The 18,310-nt window shown below is 57.7% G+C and overlaps 1 protein-coding gene across 2 annotated transcripts; it reads right to left on the bottom strand.

The window, feature by feature from the left end:
• Window positions 1-491: 491 nt before the first annotated feature.
• Window positions 492-16,648, bottom strand: TGM1 (transglutaminase 1). Of its 2 annotated transcripts, none has more exons than XM_051822727.3 (15): window positions 16,489-16,648; window positions 15,444-15,821; window positions 15,117-15,305; window positions 14,025-14,273; window positions 13,582-13,700; window positions 13,357-13,464; window positions 12,763-12,937; window positions 12,231-12,369; window positions 11,998-12,101; window positions 7,968-8,056; window positions 7,332-7,485; window positions 6,945-7,226; window positions 6,622-6,782; window positions 6,113-6,249; window positions 492-897 (listed from the first exon to the last, which is right to left on the bottom strand). In XM_051822727.3, exons 2-15 carry the CDS (start codon window positions 15,814-15,816, stop codon window positions 672-674), a joined length of 2,505 nt encoding a protein of 834 aa, XP_051678687.3. In that variant the 5' UTR covers window positions 15,817-15,821; window positions 16,489-16,648; the 3' UTR covers window positions 492-671. The 2 variants fall into 2 exon arrangements, with proteins under 2 accessions (XP_051678687.3, XP_089165964.1); XM_089309838.1 differs by lacking the exon at window positions 16,489-16,648 and adding an exon at window positions 15,995-16,014.
• Window positions 16,649-18,310: the final 1,662 nt, after the last annotated feature.

The raw sequence follows: 18,310 nt of genomic DNA, 5'->3' as shown, positions 1-18,310 counted from the left end.
GGGATGCCGGCTCTGCAGGCAGCGACTTAACTCGCTACACCACAATAGCAGCCCCACGGATGAGGGGCGCAGCCTACAGAACTATGTTGATGGCATTTTCTTGACTGGGGGGGAGGATGAAGATTTTCTTCTTTGTGATCTGATGTATTTTGGTTTAGCAGACAGACACTGCAAGGCTCACGTTGCTGCTCAGAGCACCCCAGCCTACTTCTACCCCAAACAAGAGGGAGCCTCGGCCCCTTCTCTCCACAGAGGGTGCGTCCTGCCCCACCCTGGGGGCCGTCACAAGAGGTGTGGTCTGTGGTGGTGGAGACCGATCATACTGAACTGGAGGCCTCCCCCCTGGCATTGAGCAGCTCCCATCTCAAGGGCTGCTGAGTGGGCTTCTCAGAACCAGGGCCACCAGAAATGCCACATGCAGCCCCCTAGCACAGACCGTGACCCCACGCTCCTCAGCCTGGCATGGACCAACAGATGGACAGAACAGTGACTTTATTAAAAAAAATAGTTTATTGCCATCCATGCTACTGAGTGTGAGTGAAGATTGGTTCTGCCCCGCAGGTGCCCGGCTCTCCCACCTGAGCTCCTGGGAAGCCGCTCTGAGGTGGAGCCCCGTCTTGGGGCAGTGTCCTTGTTCATGTGACTCCAGTCCCATTGCTCCTGGCCCAGGGCTAAGCTTCGCCTCGAGACGTCATAGGGATGGTCTCTCCCGAGTAACTGTCACCTCCAGCGTGTAGGAAGCCCCTGCCCCCGGAGGCTGGGGCCACGTCCACCTGGATGACGCCATGCACCTGAGAGAGCTGCGGGCTGTCCAAGCTGGCAATGAGCTGGCGGGGTCCTGGTCGCACCGGCACGAACGTCTGGCGCAGTGTCACTGTCTCATTGCCCCCGATGTCCCTGTGGGTGCAGACAGGGTCAGGGACCTACAATAACCAGTGCGAGGGATGCAGTAAAGACTGACTCAGGGCCGCCCAGAAGGAAGGAGCTGGAGGTGGAGACACTCAGGCATTCTAGGCTCAGCTGTAATCTCCACACCCACGAGCAGGCCAAAACCTGAACCCCAGGGCCGCCTCCACATAGCCAGATCAGCAGCTACCCACACAGCAGCCGGAGCTGGGAGTCTCCCCCTCACCCGGGGCTCCGCCCAGCCTGCTCCCACATGCACCTGGACAGAGCCTGCTGCTGCATCCCAGAGGCCTCCCACGGCCTCCCTTCTCTCCCTTGCTGCTGCTCTGGCCTTAACCAGACCACTCCCATCTCACCGGAGGTTTCTAAGACCAAGAAAACTCCACAATGAGAATTTGAGACTCAACACAGCACTGCCAAATGCTTTCTGTCTTGCCAAGAAGAAGATGAGCTGTTCTCCACCACAATCATCTCTCCAAAGACAAAAGCGCATTTCAATATTCAAAATATTAGGAGGAAGTTTGCTCAGGCAAACAGGGAAGTCCTTGCTGAGATCCAGGGCTGGCATCTTGAAACTGACAAACACTCCCAGGTCTGTGCCCCTCCCTAACACCCCCGGCCGGCAAGAGACCAGGCCTTGGGGGGCGGCACCCCACTGGGAATCACCATCTCACCAGGCTTCTAACTGGCCTTTCCATTCTGCTGGTCACTCAAGGGTGAACTAAATCCTCCCAGGGCTTGACTCCTTGGTACGTATGGGATGAGGCCCCAGCTCCCTAACCTGACACCCAGGCTCCCTCCAACTCAGCCCTGCCGCCTCCTCCGCCACCTGCAGCACCAAATGTCTTCCCCTTCCCCGAACTCATGCCCACTGATCATCATGCTTTGCTGTTCACAGGAAGACTCCCTGGTCTGCCTCCCCACTCTTCCTCCAAGGCCCAGCTCACCCCGCCTCCTCAGAGAGGCCCCCAGAGCACCTCCTGTCCCTGGGACAGGGGTTCTCAGCCTCCTCTGAGCTCCACCCACCACCTGCACGGTGCATTTTATGCATTGAACACAACTGCATTTACAGAATCCCAGCCTCCAGCCTCCTGCTGCAGCTGAGCATACTTTGGGGTCCCTCTTGGGAGCCACACCCTGGCAGTCCCCACTGTCACCCAAGGGAATAAATCCACACCCCCAGCTCCCAGGATGAGCCATTCGTGGGGCAAAGTATTTGGCTTCCAGCCTGCTTCTGAGAGGTTCCTGTAAGCCACCTGCTCCTTCTTCTACCACTTGCTAGCTGTGTGGTTTAGTTCAGGTTTCTTAGCTTCTCTGTTCCTCACTTTCTAGCCCATAAACTAGAAGTGAAAGTAAAATGAGCGGACAGGATCAGACGGCCTTGAAGGCACCGCTGAGCTCCAGGAAGGAGGGAAGCAGGATACAGAACAGAAGAGATGATCATGGGAAGTCAACAGATAAAGTCTATAACTTAAAAAGGTAGATTATGTTCTGACTGGTTATATGTGGTTTCTTAAAAGATTTATTTATTTTATTTGAAAGGTAGAGTTACTGACAGAGAAAGCTCTTCCATCTACTTGTTCACTTCCCAAAAGGCTGCAACATCAGGGCTGGGCCAGGTTGAGGCCAGGAGCCACAGGCTTCATCTGGGTCTCCCACATGGGTGACAGGGGCCCAGAGCCTTGGGCCATCTTCCACTGCTTTCCCAGGCGCATCAGCAGGGAGCTGGATCAGAGGTGGGCAGCTGGGACTTGAACCAGCACCCATGAGGGACGCTGATGTTGCAGGAGGTGGCTTAACCTGCTGCGCCACAATGCCGGCCCTTATAAATGTGTTCTTAAATTATATCCACTTTTTCATACATATAAGGTTAAAGGTTTTTTAGGCTCAGATCAGCCTTCCAAAGTCTATTTAAGGGGTTTGCATTGTGGTGCAGACCGTTTGCCATGCCAGCATTCCATTTTGGTGCAGCAGTTTGAGTCCTGGCTGCTCTGCTTCCAATCCAGCTCCTACTAGTGCACCTGGGAAGGCAGCAGACGATGGCCCAAGTACCTGGCTCCCTGCCACCCACGTGGGAGTCCCAGATGCAGTTCCAAGCTTCTAGCTTCATCCTACCCCAGCCCTGGTTGTTGTGGCCATAAATGGAATGAATCAGCACATGGAATATCTTTCTCACTGTCTCTCTCCCTGTCTCCCTCCGTCACTTGGCCTTTCAAATAAATAAAATCAATATTTTTTAAAACAACAAGTTATTTAACCCAAAGTATAACTGGGCTGTACTATCTCAGAATCTAACCCTTATATCCCAATGACATTTCCAAGAGCAAGTGCTTGCCAGCTTCCAGCGGGGAGCTGGTCTTCCGGTCAGGGAAGGCCTTGGCCATGCCCCTGTTTTCGAGGTGAGCTGAGCAAGGAGGCAGTTGCTGAAGCCGGAACGTGAATGTGCCTGTGACCGAGAGCAGGCAATGAAACCAGCTCCAGGAGTCACCAGGACGTCCGCACCCAGCCACGCTCGTCCTTGGATTGTCCACCACGTGGCCAGCGCGTGGCATCCTTTTAAAAACTCCTCTTGGACTTTTATTCAGAGGCACGTAAACCAGATACACACACCTGCCTGACCTGGGCACACACAGACACGCAGACACACACGTGCACACACACAGATACACACACCTGCCTGACCTGGGCACACACACACAGACACACACATGCACACACACACAGATACACACACCTGCCTGACCTGGGCACACACAGACACGCAGACACACACGTGCACACACACAGCTGTCGCTCCCCCTCTTCGTGGAGGAACGACACAAGACCCTGCGCTGTTCTTTCGTCTGCTCGGCCCTCCCCAGGTTTGCTGCTGGTTCTTCCCGGGTTGGCTACTGTCCCTCCACCTCCGTGGAAGGGCGGTTCCCCCTGCCACATTCCCCACTTCCACAGGGGAGCGGCACACCGCCGGCCGACTCTCTCGGGGGCTGCACAGGTGTTCCCTCAGATGTTCCCCTTAGATGTTCCTGGTGCATGTTGTCTCTCTCCTCCTTTATAGTCCTCTTCCACCAATCCTAACTCGGCTGCCCACACGCCGAGTACGCTGCTCTCCTCCAATCAGGAGCAGGATCAGCTCCTGGAGGTCATCACTCAAGGTGGCAAGAGACAGCTGCGTAGAAGCTGTTTCCTCCTCTCCCAGCGCCATATTGTGGGAGAGCAGATGCATAGAATAAGTCTTAATTCCAGTAACTTAGTCTAGTCCGAGTTGCTCCCCACAACAGCAGTGAGCGGCATGTCTCAGTGCTGATGGCACGGGCAGGGCCGCGCACCTGTTCACTTCCTGTGCTAATTACACTTCGTTTCAGATGACATCAACCGTTCCCCCACATTAAACCTCCTCTCGGGAAGGGAAATTGGTTGAGGGAATGATTCAGGCTCGGGGGTGGGGGGAGTCTGGGGCAGCCTTGCAGCCAGCCTGGTGGCTTCTGTGCTGGGGACAGCAGTTGTGGGGAGGAGGAAGTCCTGGAATGTTTATTAAGTGGCCAGTCACCAGGCTGGGGTGGCACACCTCGAGGTATAATGGGGTTCCATACCACAGTCTTTGATGTGCAAATGAGAGGCCAAGTAACACCCATCTTGGAATCCCATATATGTGAACTGGCAGCCTAGGGACTTCCCTCTGGAGGTTTCCAATGTCCTGGAGGCCCTGGCCGGGGCTCGCAGCAGGCCACAGGCCATCATCCCAGGAGGGCTCGCCTTGAGACACCACCACCTAACCCTCTCGCTCACTGAGGGGACCCTCGGGCAAGCCCCATGGCTGAGGACTGGCCAGGTCTCAGCACAGTGGACCTCACCCTACTTCCAGGTGGGGGCAGGAGTCAAAGGCCCCATGGGCTGCTGAGCAGAGTCCAGCTCTGGGAGTTTCCCAGCCAGGGTGGCGGGGGTGGGGGTTGGGGGGGAGGCCCTGACTTCCCTCCATCACCATGTGACTGTGAGCTAGAGCCATCTGCAGGCATGCCTAGAGGGGCAGGCCAGCAGGGGGATCTCAAGCCCCACTCTCAGAGCTGCCAGACAGCCTGGCGAGGCACCAGGAGGAACGTGCCCGCTGGTGTGGCAACACTGCATTCCCGGGAGAGCGACCTTCTCAGCTTTGGCCCTGATGGCAGAGTGGTGGTCACCACCAGGAGGTGCGAGGAGGAGGAGAGGCAGGGCCGGCCAGGGGCCTCTCTTTGCCCCCGGCCGCCCCCTCCGCAGGCTGTCACTCTGTCTGCAGAAGGCAGCGCCAGCCCCAGCCTCAGCCGGCAGAGGGCTGAGCTGAAAGGTCAATCTCTGACCTTCTCTGATTTCCTTGGCCCTTTCCTGGGGAGGGCTAGGCCGGGGGGCGGGGGGGGGGGCAGTGTGTGAGTCTGTGTCAGAGCTCAAGCCACGGGCCCAGGAACACAAGCACTGTGTGCGCCTTCACTGGGCTGGGAGCCTAGAGGCAGGGGGGGTGCTGTGGACCTTAGGCATGGGCTATCTCAGCCTTCATGGCACAAACCAGGCAACAAGAGGCTGAGGTATGCCTCTGTGGGGAGGGCGGTCTGCTCTTCATGAGCCCTGAGACCCTGTGAGGCCAGGCCACCAACTTCCCTGTCTGTAAAGTGAGCTTGATGATGGCAATAACAAAAAGAACCACTACCCAACAGAGGACTAAGTCTGTGCCAGGCTCTGTGCTAAGCCCCCTGGTGTGCTCTGGGTATCCCCAGTGGACAGGCAGAAATACTGGGGCTTAGAAGGGCTAAGTTGCCTGCCTAGGGGCACATGGGAGTGATGGCACTGAGACTTGAACCTAAGTCTTTAGGATTCCAAAGCTTTGCTTTTAATCATATGACACTCTCTAATATACTTTAAAGAGTTCTCGAAATGAGATCATAGTCCTCAAAGTGCCTGGTCAACTTTTTCAGTGCTGGGCAAATGTTAACAATGAGTTACTAATGGTTCCCACGTGCAGTTTTAGCACCGTAATTAGATGGTGAGGCTGAGCAGGGACATTGGGCCCAACACGAGGCACTCAGCCGGCCTCCTTAAACATGGGTTGGACGGAAGTGAACTGAGTCAGGAGGGACTGCTGGCTGAACCCTAGCTGCTAGGAGCAGTCCTGACCAAAAGAGGGAGGAAAACTGGGGGAAGAGGGGACAGCAGTGGGTGCAGGAGGGGAGCCCAGACTCACCCCACGTTGAGGATCTTGGGTCTCTGCAAGCCAGAGCCCTCGAGCCGGAAGACGACGTTGGTGAGGGTGATGGGCAGTGGGTTCCTGAAGACGATCTGGACTTCGCACTCCTGGCCGACCACGGCCGCTCCCAATAACTGAGCGAGAAAGAGGCCCACCACCCACATCAGAGACCCCAAGAAACATATGCAGACCACACGCTGCCCCAGCAGGGGCTGGTCCCTTAGAATTAAACCTTCCCTGAGCCCCACATTTCTGTCCCAAGACAAAGGCTCCCCAACGTCAGACAGGAAGCTCCAACCCACTCCCCAGTTAAGGCTATCACAGAATGAGGGATATGAAGTTCCCATTTTATGGATGACATCCCATAGCCAGTCCTGGGCCTTTCTCCCCGACAAAAGGCTCCTCTGGCCAGCCTGGCTCAGTACCCTCTCTTCTTTCTTTGATTTCCCTCCGCCCATGGTCACTACTCCATGGCCCACCCTGATGCCCCAGCAAGCTGCACGCACCGTGAGGGAGAGATCTGGGGTGCGCACGCGGAATGTGTGCTGCTTGGCCAGCACCTGGCCACTCTCCTTGACGTGGCCTGAGACATTGAGCAGCATGGCCCCCTGGTCCACGAGGTGTGGCCGGTACTCCTTGTAGGCCACAGGCATGACCACGCTGTCCGCTGGGGAGAAGAGGGACGGAGTCACCAAGGCCCGCTTCCCAAGACGCAGCCTGCCCTCCCGGCTGCGGGGCGCCCCCCCCCCCCCCGGTGCTCCTGGGGGTCTCTGTCCGCAGACCCCAGGGCCGGCCATCCAGGGGGCAGAGCTGAGCAAGGAGCACTTACAGGACCCTGCTGCCAGCACCACTTCCTTCTTGGATTCCTTGAAGATGGAGCCGGTGACACCGGTGTAGAAGGTGACAGAGAGGTAGAGGTGCAGCTTCACCGTGCGGCGGCTGCTGCTGCGATTGGTCAGCACCACAGAGACCGTCAGGTCCTGCCCCATCACTGCGTCCTGCGCTTCCACCTGCATGGCCACATCCTCCGCAGAGTCCCGGGAGTCGTACACATTGGGTTTGCTGCCATGGGCAGCTGCCATCTCCACTGCCTTCCGCTCTGCATCCGAGCCTAGGGGGCGAGGGTCAGGGGTGAGGTTCCAGCTTCCACTGGAGTGGACATGAGCTCAACAGGAGCACTCGGCGTGGGGCCCGGAGCTGGCTGCGCTGAGGGTACCTTCTGGGTGCTTATAGATGTGGGTGATGTCCTCTCGCATGTGGGATCTCACAGCCTTGGTGACGATGAGTGTGCCAATGGCCTTCTCCTCCACGTACACAATCTTGAAGCTGCCATCGTCCTGCCGCTGCCAGTACACCTTGTCACTATTCACCTGTTGGGGTGGAGACAGCCGTGAGCAGAGAGGGGCAAACCAGAGGGTGGGCTGCACCTCTACCCGCCTTCCCCTACTCCCTGATCTCGGAGTAGCAAGTGAAGTGCAAGGGCGGAGCCTCCTGAGGAGCTCCATGGGGAGACTTTCCAGGCTGAGCCACTGCAGGCCAGAGAGCCGGGGAGAAGCCAGCCAGGGAGGCTCCTCGCAGCACCTGCTGGCATTAATAACAGTAATCCCTTATGCTGGGTCCCTGGCTTTACGACTTCCGAAGCAGTTCCATACCCATTATCTCTTTGATCCTGAGCGCAGGAAGCAAGGCAGCCGTGATTATCCCCATTTTACAGTGGTGGCAAACTAAAGACTCGTAGGGTGAGTGACCAGCCCGAGGTCCCAGGGCTCGCCAGGCCCAGAGAACCCAGGATGGAAGCGGGCACTCTCATGTGTCCAGAGCGCCTGAGGCGGCACCTGGAGCACAGCCTCACCTCAGCGAAGATGAAGGGCGTGTCATACTTCATGTAGACCAAGCCATTCTTGACGGACTCCACGGAGCAGGGGCCGCAGCAGAAGATGCCTAAGGAGTGAGGCAGGCGGAGGTGAGAGACGCAAGGAGGCCCCGGGCAGCGGTCACAGAGGGCCCCGCCCCTCCTCCAGGCCCAGGCCCTCTGCCTCGTCATCTCCGGACAGCGCCATCAGTCTTCACCCGAACTGAGGGTCGGGGATATCCAGTCTGACCAAGGAAGGGAACATGAAGGACGGAGCAGCTCTAGTGGGCTCTCTCAGTCCATTTCCCCCAGCCCAGGGCTGCCCTGCAAGAGGACAGGGGTAGGCAGCAGAGCCGCGGACCAGCCTGCCTGGAGAGCCAGGCCACAGGCGTGCTCTCTGCTGGCTCAAGTCGGAGGTCCACTCTCTGTGGACCCCATCCTTCATCTGGACCAACCCAGGGCCCACAGTGGTTGGGCTGACTGGGTAGGAGAGCAATGACATCACCACCCCATTCCAGAAAGATCCAAGACAACCTCTTGGCCCGGCAGCCTGCTGGGGAGTGGCAGTGGGGAGTGGGGCAGGTGGGAAGCAGAGTCTTTCTGTCCCTAGAAGAGATGGGCTGACAGGAGAGGTCAGAGCAGGAGGTAAAGACATCCAACAGAGCGCGTCTCAGAGGATGCCTAACTCCAAGACCTCTCACGCATGGGCAGACAGGCTTGGGGAAGCACTGTAGGCACCAGGACCTCACGAGAGGGCTGGGAGCAGAGGGAGTGGAGGGAGTCAATACTGAGTGGCTACTGTGTGCTGGGCACGTTGCTAGCCCTCTCTGATACAGGATTTGTCTTCTTCTCCCAACTATCCTGCACCACATAGATTACCCCCAAATCACATCGCAGGGGGCGAGAAGACGTGGAAAAATGCATACTGTGAATAACCTACACGAGGGTTTCAACAGCTTTTGCATCAAAATAAACATCTCAGAATTCAGCTTTCCAGGGACTTTTTGAAGTACTCTCAACAAAATACCAAGGTGCAAGGCCCTTCCTTGCCAAGATCACACCTCTAAACAGTGATCCAACTAAAGGCAGCACCTGCCTGGCTGGCTCCAGAGCCCCCTGCCTGCCACTCACACCACTTCCCAGAGCAGTGGCAAGAACTCAGATCTCAGGCATGGCGCTGTGGTGTAGTGGGTAAAGCTGTCGCCTGCAAAGCTGCCATCCCATGTGGGCGCCGGTTCATGTCTGGCTGCTTTACTTCCAATCCAGCTCCCTGTTAATGTGCCTGGGAGTGCAGCAGAGGGTAGCCCAAGCACTTGGGCCCCTGCACCCACATGGGAGACCTCGAAGAAGTTCCTGACTCCTGGCTTTGATGTGGTCCAGCGTTGGCCGTTGCGGCCATTTGGGGAATGAACCAGCGGATGGAAGATCTCTCTGTCTCTCTCTAACTTTGCCTTTCAAATAAATAAATAAATCTTTTTTTTTTTTTTTTTTTTTGACAGGCAGAGTGGACAGTGAGAGAGAGAGACAGAGAGAAAGGTCTTCCTTTGCCGTTGGTTCACCCTCCAATGGCCGCCGCGGCCGGCACACCGCGCTGATCCGATGGCAGGAGCCAGGTGCTTCTCCTGGTCTCCCATAGGGTGCAGGGCCCAAGCACTTGGGCCATCCTCCACTGCACTCCCTGGCCACAGCAGAGGGCTGGCCTGGAAGAGGGGCAACCGGGACAGAATCTGGCACCCCAACCGGGACTAGAACCCGGTATGCCGGCGCTGCAAGGCGTAGGATTAGCCTAGTGAGCCGAGGTGCCGGCCAAATAAATCTTTAAAAACAAACAAAAAAAGAAAAACAACTCAGATCTCCTAGTGTTGGGCCAGGCTGTTCCAGCACTGTGGGTGTCACCGGGTGTGCAGCTCAGGGGCCCTGTTCACACAGACGGAAAGGAAGGAGGAATGCAGGCGAGGTGAGGGGAGAGGCTGCGAGGCAGGCGGCCGGCCGGAGGGGGCTGGCCTGGCTGCCTGGGGCAGAGTGTCGAGGCGGGAGGGGAAGCGGAGGGTATGGAAGGTTTACTGTTTGCAGAACTATGTATGAGCACAGAGGAAAAGCCTGGCTGGTTATGTCAACCGTGATTATATCTCAGGGCTGGGTTATGGGGGCTATTATCTTTGATGTCATCTGATCTCTTATTTTTCTGTATACGTAACTCAGAGTGAACAATGGATAGACAGGAGAGAAACTGGGTGAAAGTTGAGAGCATGGGAAAGTTGAGCAGGTTAAGCCTCAGTCTGCAACACCGGCATCCCATTTTGACGCCAGTTCAAGCCCAGCTGCTCCATTTCCAATCGAGCTCCCTGCTAATGTGCCTGGGAAAACAACAAAGGATGGCCTAAATGCTTGGGCACCTGTACTGAATCAAACTCTTGGCTCCTGGCTTTGGCCTGGCCCAGCCCTGGCTGTTATGGCCATTTGGAGAGTGTACCAGGAGATGAAAGATCTCTCTGTAACTTGCCTTTCAAATAAATAAAATAAACCTTAAAAAAATGAATCACCAGGGGAACTTTTAAAATCTTAGATTTCTAGAAGAATCTACCTCTGGAAAATCCAATGTATCAGATCTGGGGTGAGACCTAGGAATTTACTTTAAAAAAACCCTGAGAGAGAATAGGGAATTCCTACTTTTATGTTATTTAATTCTAAAATTTCCCCTTCCTTTGAAGCAAGTATTACTTACAATAATGAGTGTTTAAGCTTTAAAATATATATGCTCTGCTCTGGTGCAGCTTTCTGCTAATGCACACCCTGGGAGGCCGTTGATGATGGTCTGAGTGATGGGTCCCTGGCACCCACATGGGAGACCCAGACTGAATTCTGGGCGCCTGGATTCAGTCTGGCCCAGCCCTGTTATGAGCATTTGGGGACGTGAAATAGCAAACGGAAGATCTCCCTCTGTCTCTACCTTTCAAATACTATGAAAATAAGTAGGTAAAATTTTTTAAAAATATATAAATAAAAGGTTCTGCAATTGATTATCTCTAGGACACATCAGTTAACAAAGAAATCAGGTAGGGGAATTTCTCACTGAATACTCTGGAATCTTTTCACTCTTCAACCATCTGAGTACATTAGCCATTACGAGTGAGTCAAATAAGCCATTATAAATAAATAAAACTCAGGGGGCCGGCACTGTGGTGCAGTGGGTAAAGCCGCCGCCTACAGTGCTGGAATCCCATATGGGTGCCAGTTCGACTCCCGGCTGCTGCACTTCCTATTCAGCTCTCTGCTATGGCCTGGGAAAGCAGTAGAAGATGGCCCAAGTGCTTGGGCCCCTGTACCCGCATGGGAGACCCAGAAGAAGTTCCTGGCTCCTGGCTTCGGATTGGCACAGCTCTGGCCATTGCGGCCAACTGGGGAGTCAACCAGTCGGTGAAAGACCTCTCTCTCTCTGCCTCTCCTTTTCTCTCTGTGTAACTCTGACTTTCAAATAAATAGATAAATAAATATTTTTAAAATAAATAAATAAATAAAACTCAGGCAAATACAGTCATATAAACAGGTGATGGCACAGGCACTTTGCACAGCAACTAAGATGCCTCTTGGGATCCTGTACTGTAATGGCTGTGTTTAGGCCCCGGCTCTGCTCTCCCTCCCTGCTTCCTTACCTGCACGCCAGGAAGCAGCAGGTAAGGCCTCAAGCAGTTGGGTCCCTGCCACCCAGGAGAGTGACCTGGGTTGAGTTTCTGGCTTCTGGTTTGGGCCTTGCCCAGCTCTGGCTGTTCCAGGTATTTGGGGACAGAACTAGCAGATGGACACGCCCCTCGTCCCCGCCCCATATCTCTAATAAATAAACAAATGTTAAATTTTAAAAAGGTGACAATACACCAATGACCACATGCTGGTTCAGTAGATAAGGAACTGTGTGGTTAAAGGACTTGGCTCTCAGGCCCAGGCCAGCACCAACCCTCTGGAGTTTACTACCCAGGTCAGGGAGACGTGGGAAGGGGTCAGGTAGGGTGCAAGAGCCAGGGTCCAGTCTCACCACTGCTGGTCTCCTGGGGCGTGGCATCCACAACCTGCCACCCATCGAAGCCCGAGGGCAGATCTGGCCTCTTCATCCAGCAATCATTCCACACGTGGAAGTTCCTGAGTGGACATGGAAGGAGGGCTGGGTCTGAGACTTCAGTGCAGGGCCTCCCCAGCACCCGGCCCAGTCCCTCCCTCCACATCCAGGTCACTGTCCCTGGGCACGGATGGGCACGGCCCCAGCCTCACCACACAGAGTCACGGTTCAGGTGCTCTAGCGGCTTCATGTTCTCATCAAAGTAGATGTCCATGGTGAGGGACGTGTCTGTGTCGTGCGCAGAGTTGAAGTTGGTGACAGTCCGGGTGGCAAGGCCCAGGCAGCGCAGCACTGCGGAGGGGATTGTGGTTCACACAGGGACAGGGGCAGATGAGGCTTCAGGTCGGGGACATCAGAGGGCAACTGGGGTTGCCAAGCTGGGCCTGGCCCACCATGGTCAGGGATGCAGGGTCCAGAGGCCTCTGGACCACAGCACACATGGGGTGAGGGGAAGTCAGGCCACCTGCAGGGCTCAGGCTCTGCCTGTCCCTTCTCCCTCCTCGCCCTTAGGCCTCTTTCTGCTATTAACACTAATTAATGATAATTAAGGCCAGCCAACCACCCACCCTCACCTGCTTCCTGCACGGTAGCCACAGCTGGGCCGGGTGGAGTGAAAATGGAGCCTGGCTTCCCTCCCTGCCCCTTCCAGGGCCCAGGCCACTCCTGCCCTGGTCCCTCCACTACCTGTGGTGGTCACACCAGCAAAGACCCAGCACTGGCCATAGGGGACGGAGTAGCCGGTGCGGAGGTAGCTAAGCAGGATCTCCACGCTGCCCACCCATGCTGAGGGGTTGGTGCCTCGAGAGTAATCGCCAGACCAGTTCCCAATGAGGACTCCATTGTCATCCAGGGAGTTCACCTGCCCAGGACGAGATGGGGGAGGAGAAGGGCTCAGGGCCTGGTTGGGTCCCCGGCCCAGCCCCTGACCCTGCAACCAACCCTCATCCCTAAATGCTTGAAGATCTGGATGTCAGCCTGAGCCCCACCCACTCCTCCCTGCAGCCATCTCTCCCCCTCCCACCCTGAGCTGACACAGGAATGTGAATCCTGGGTGTGCCAAGTTTGGGGTTTGGTCCTACATTCCACATGAGTTAGGACAGAAGCCAGAAAGGGTGGGGAGCGGGCAGGAGAGGGGAGGAGGTGGACCCTTCCAGCAACAGCGCCTTTGGGAGGGCAGGGTCAGGGCTGAGGGCCTGTAGGACTCCAAGTAGAGCAGCACCCGCCTCGCAGGGCGGGGGTGGGGGTGGGGCAGACAAACTGAGAATGGAAGGTGCTCACCATGGCAGAGATGACCCGCGAGACACTGACTGGGTCCCCACGGCCTCCATAGGGCATCCCCCGCCGGTCCAGGATGTACAGGCAGGCATCCAGCACCCCATGGTCAAACTGGAAGGAGGGAGGCAGACAGGGGTGACCGGGGTCCACTGCAGTGGGGCTCAGACCCTTGGCCCCACCCCCGACCCAGCCCACCCCTCTACCTCTGGCTGCCCTGGCCAGCCATACCTGGCCATAGTTCCAGGTCCGCTCGCCAATCTGCGCTTCAGTCCCATAATAAATTCTCCCAGACTCATTCAGCACATATTCCTGCCGCCAGTCCTCATGGTCCACGTACACAATGTCCTCTGTGTGCCCAGAACACACACAGCTGGTGATCTTGAGCTCCCGCCCTGGGCCCCACCTGCCCTGTGGTCAGTTCTCCAGGACTCACGTCCACAGAGGAGAATGACAGGGTGCCTCTAGGCCGGACGGAGGGAGCATGACAAAGACAGTGGCAGAAGGCTGGCTGCAGCCAGGGCCCCGCACTGGGCAGGTGAGCAGGCTGTGACCTTGAGCTGGTCACCTTCCTACCCTGGACGATGGGAGGTTGGCTTCTTGTAGGACCAGGCAGCCAGGCAAGCAGCCCCGGGGCCCTGCCCACCCTCTGTCCCTGACCCTAGCAGGCTCACCTGGGCACCAGGGATTGAAGAGGATGTAGATTTCATTGCGGGGGTCAAAGGGCAGCTGGAACTCCCCTGCCTCTGTGCGTGTGCGGACGGTGAACTGGAATTTGCCAATGATGGCGCTGGCGGGGGAGTGGACCCGCAGGTTCAGAGTCTGCCCGCTGGCCTTGGTCACTTGGGCCTTCCAGCCTCCGCTGTTCCCCTTGCCTACTGGGATGATCACGTGGGTGCCCTTGCCCACCTCGGGGTTGTTTCCTAGAGCGGGGAAAGCAGTAATTAGCTGATGAAGCCTTCCTTAGGAGAGAGGATGGGGCCTGGGACTTCTCCCAGCCCCACCCAAAATGCCAATGAGCCAGTGTGTGTGTGTGTGTGTGTGTGTGTCCCTGAGTTGGGCCATCGCCTTAGTCTGTGACCATCTCCCTCTAAGCAGCCTTGTATCCACCCAGTGCCTGCCCACGTGTCAGGGCAGACTCCCAGTGCAACACCCCAAACCTGTTCCCCTGACACTGAACCCAGAGGTACAGAGGAGAGCCCAGGGCCCGCGTCACCCTCGCCTGTCTGGCTGCCCCAGTGCCTGGGCTGGAGGAGCAGAGCTGGGTCCTGGCTGGGGCAGACCTCTCTTGCCCTCTGTGAACATACAGTCCAGGCCTGAAGGCCAATCCCCACCAGTCTCTGGGGCTGCAGCTCCCAGGGCCCAGGGCACCCCTGGTGGAGGTGGTAGGGGTACCCGGAAAATTAGAGGCTGGGGTGGGCAAGGTTAAGTCCTAATCAAAGGGTGAGAGGAGTCGCCCGCCCCCGGCAGCTGCATAATCACCAGGCTGGGCAGTCAATGGCCACCAAACAACGCGGTGAGAGAGGCACCTGCCCTGGGCCATGGGGACAGAGAGAGAGACAGAACGAGAGAACGCAGAGCCAGCCACACCCCGGGTAAAGGCAGCAGACCCAGGAAGAAGGACCTACAGAGGCAGGAAAGGTGGTGACACCAAGACCCTCCCAGGGGCACGCTCCCACAGAGGTGAGGACCGGGCAGGGAAGGAGCCTGGAGACCTCTCCCTACAGGCTACAGCCATCCCCCCTCCCACTCCCAGTCGCACTGACCGATTTGCAGCTCCAGGGCGATCCGATCGGACGACTCGTAGGGCCGGGACAGGAAAAGGACTAAGTGGAAAGGCTGCCCGCGGCGCACAATCAGCTCTTCATACTCAAACTCATCTGTGTGGTGCTCTCGGCGGTTCTGGTCCGAGCGGGAGCTCAGCAAATCCACACCGGTCACCACCAGCATGCCCTCTGCAAGGCCACATCTCTGGGTCAGTCCCCACAGGGAGCCCGGAAGCCCCCATCAGCCTCCCACTACCCCCACTCATGCCCCTTTGGGGATACCACAATGAGTCTCAGGTCCCATTAAGGCCAACAGGCCAGCCTCACCTCTGATGGTGCCATCTCCAGCCGCATTTACACCGCCGCCCCGGGAGTCAGGCCTTCCGCCCCGAGAGCTGGACCCCCGATCCCTGGAGCCGGAGGGCTCGCGCCCCCAGTCGTCATCTGCCGCATTCCGGCAGGAGCAGCAGCCACAGCAGCGAGCCCAGAAGGAACGGCCTCGTCCTCCACGAGAACGAGAACCTCTGTCTGGCTCAGGCTCGGGCTCCGGCTCTGGTGAAGGCGTGGCTGAGGGCTGCAGGGGTCCCCCACGCCAGCGGCCTACGTCGGAGCGGCCCATGTCAGATCGGCCCATGTCAGAGCGGCTCATGTCGGAGCGGCTCACGTCGGAGCGGCCCATGTCGGAGCGAGGACCATCCATCCTGCCTGCCAGGGAGAGATGGGGTGGGGGCAGCGTCTCAGACCTCCTTTACCCAGGATGCTCCCATTAGCCCCCCAAGAAGCCCTCCACCTATGCTGCCGATTCAGCCCCAGCCAGATGACCGAGACTATCCGAGCTTGACCCAGACCTTTCCCCCAAAGACTGCATTCAGACTCACCCAAAGAAAGCTTCCTACACTGCAGAGAACAGCCTTGCCTGCCCCTCTACCACATCCCAAACCCAGACGCCTCATGGAGGGACCTACTCAGGGACCCAGGAGGGGCATGTTGTCCCCTGGATGTATATGGCCACTCAGACCAGAGTGTGCGTGCAGCACCCCAGGCAGGGTCCCTGCACCTGCCAACTCCTCAGTCTAGAGGTCCCAGATGCCTCTCCCACCCATTTCTTAGCAGACACCCCTCTCCCCCACGTCAAGGCTTCCCACAAGACATGCAGGTGCTGTGGGAGGCCTGGGGTCCTTGGCTTCCCTCTCATAGGGCAAACCTCCACACAGGACTGCCGCAAGGGGTGTGGTTCAGCAGGTGCAGAGAGACCGGCTGGGTTCCCGGACAGCAGAGTCCCAGACAGGTACTGGCAGGCCCGCACTCCACCTTTCTGGAGCCCTCGGCAACGGGGGGCTCAGCACCCGCAGTAACTGTCAGAGCCCCTCACCTGGCAGCGGTGTTGACGACGGCAGCGCGAGTCCCCGCCCGGCCGCTTAGGTCGGGACTGATGGATGGGCTGGACGGGCCGGACGCCGTCGCACAAGTGGAAGATGTGGGCCGGGCCAGGGAGGTGGTTTATGAGGGGTGGGGAGGGCGGGGCCGAGGTCCTGGAAGAAGGGGAAGCTCGGTTGCTCCATCCCCAGGCGGGGAAGTGCTCGGCCTCTGGGGGCTGTCTCATGAGATAGGGGCAGGAAATGGGGACGGCCCACCCCCTTCCCCTTTCGAGGAACTGATGACGCTGGGGGCGGGCCAGGGTCTGGGCTGAGGCCAGGGTGAAGATGCAGGGCTTTGAGAAGACCCAGTCCTGTGGTGAACGCACACGTGTGAGAAGCAATGGGACAGCCCCATCCTGCGGGCCTCCTCCTGTTCACAGGTTCAGACTGCCTACCTCTGCTTCCATGGGCCCCTGCTGCCAAGGCCAGCTGCCTCACAGCCCAAGCCAGGCGTGGCCCTGTGAAACTGGCCCATGAGCCTGGCCCTGCAAAACTTATCCTGCCCAGGGAGGTCCCACATCCCAGCTGCTGGCTGGTGACGTCAGCAGCCAGGCCCTCAGACTGGCTCCACCAGCCGGCTCCTGACCTGCCGGCTCTACCAGATTTCTGACAACCCCCCCCCCCCGCCCCAATCTGTCTTTCTTCCAGCTGCTCCACAGCCCCCAGGACGAGAACAACCCCTAGCTCCTCACATCTCCTGAGTTTGTAATGAAGGGGGTCGGGGTAGAGGCAACCTTGTTTTCTGTCCCCCAGCCTGCAGGCTTAGGTCTTTGCACACAGGAGTCGGTGGGAAGGGGGCCTCCTCCCCCACTTGCAGAGTATCCTCTCAGAGGGGAAGGTCTGGAGTCCAAGATCCCACCTCTTTTCCAGCCTGGAATTCCTCCTGGGAATCCAGACCAACCAGCTGCAAGCACCTGCCCTGTGTGCATCCCAGCTCCACCCCCAGCTCTGGGAGAGACACCAGTGATGGCACAGACAACCCTGAGGCAGAGAGGAGGCCAAGCACGGAGGTGCCCCCTGAGCCCATCAGCCAGGGGCCTTTCCCCTCCACCCACTAGTGTCCCAGCTCTGCCCAGGGACCGCGACAATCAAGACCCATAGAAGCAGACCGCAGGAGAAGCTGCTTGGAGATGTGGCAGGCAGGGAGGTGCCTCGGAGTGGGACACAGGCTCCAGGACGTGGCCGGGGGCCGTACCCACCCATGCTTTCTTTAGTCCAGCTCCAAGCCTCAAGATCTGGCAAGGGGCCTGCCCCACCTCTGGCACAGCACCAATATCAATCAAAACTCCAGGCAGGTGGGAAGCAGGGCAGCCAAAGGCCTTCACTTCAGGGCTGGGTGCTTGCGCACAATGCTTTGGGTGCGGGAAGGGGCAGGGCCCTGAGCTTGCCGGATGTGTGGGAGCCCGTGTGGTCCCAGGCAGATCCCAGAGAACCAGAAAAATGCCTCTGTCACACTCTCTCCTTGTTCCAGTTTTTCTCTTTCCCCACCCAACCAGGTTTGACTCAGTGCGCTAAGCCCTGAGCCACTCCCCTTTCTTCCCCCCTTCCGGGAGGTCTGTGCCCGGGGGCTGTTGGGAGCAGTCCTGAGGGGTAGGGTGGGGGAGGACACTCAATCCAGCACCTCTGGGAGCTGAGGCCAGGCCTCCACTCAACCGTTTCAGATCAAGACGGAAACAAGGACTTGAGTCCAGAATCCTCCTGAGTCAAGGTGCACAGATGGTTTTGGTTCCAGCAACCTGGGGCGGGTCTCAGCAGCGCAAATGGGCCTGAACGTCA

The sequence above is a fragment of the Oryctolagus cuniculus genome, chromosome 12 (genome assembly GCF_051225735.1).
Source record: "Oryctolagus cuniculus isolate XC-2025 breed Fujian yellow rabbit chromosome 12, ASM5122573v1, whole genome shotgun sequence".
NCBI lineage: Eukaryota > Metazoa > Chordata > Mammalia > Lagomorpha > Leporidae > Oryctolagus > Oryctolagus cuniculus.
This window is presented reverse-complemented; position numbering and strand designations above follow the sequence as displayed.

What these genes read in the sequence shown, in the direction of transcription:
- TGM1 (XM_051822727.3), bottom strand. Translation starts at nt 15,816, where the DNA reads ATGGATGGTCCTCGCTCCGACATGGGCCGCTCCGACGTGAGCCGCTCC. An exon ending in GGACCTGGAACTATGGCCAG is followed by an intron (nt 13,465 to 13,581) that starts GTATGGCTGGCC and finishes CCCTCCTTCCAG; the next exon opens with TTTGACCATGGGGTGCTGGA. An exon ending in TGCTGGTGTGACCACCACAG is followed by an intron (nt 12,370 to 12,762) that starts GTAGTGGAGGGA and finishes TCCCCTCCGCAG; the next exon opens with TGCTGCGCTGCCTGGGCCTT.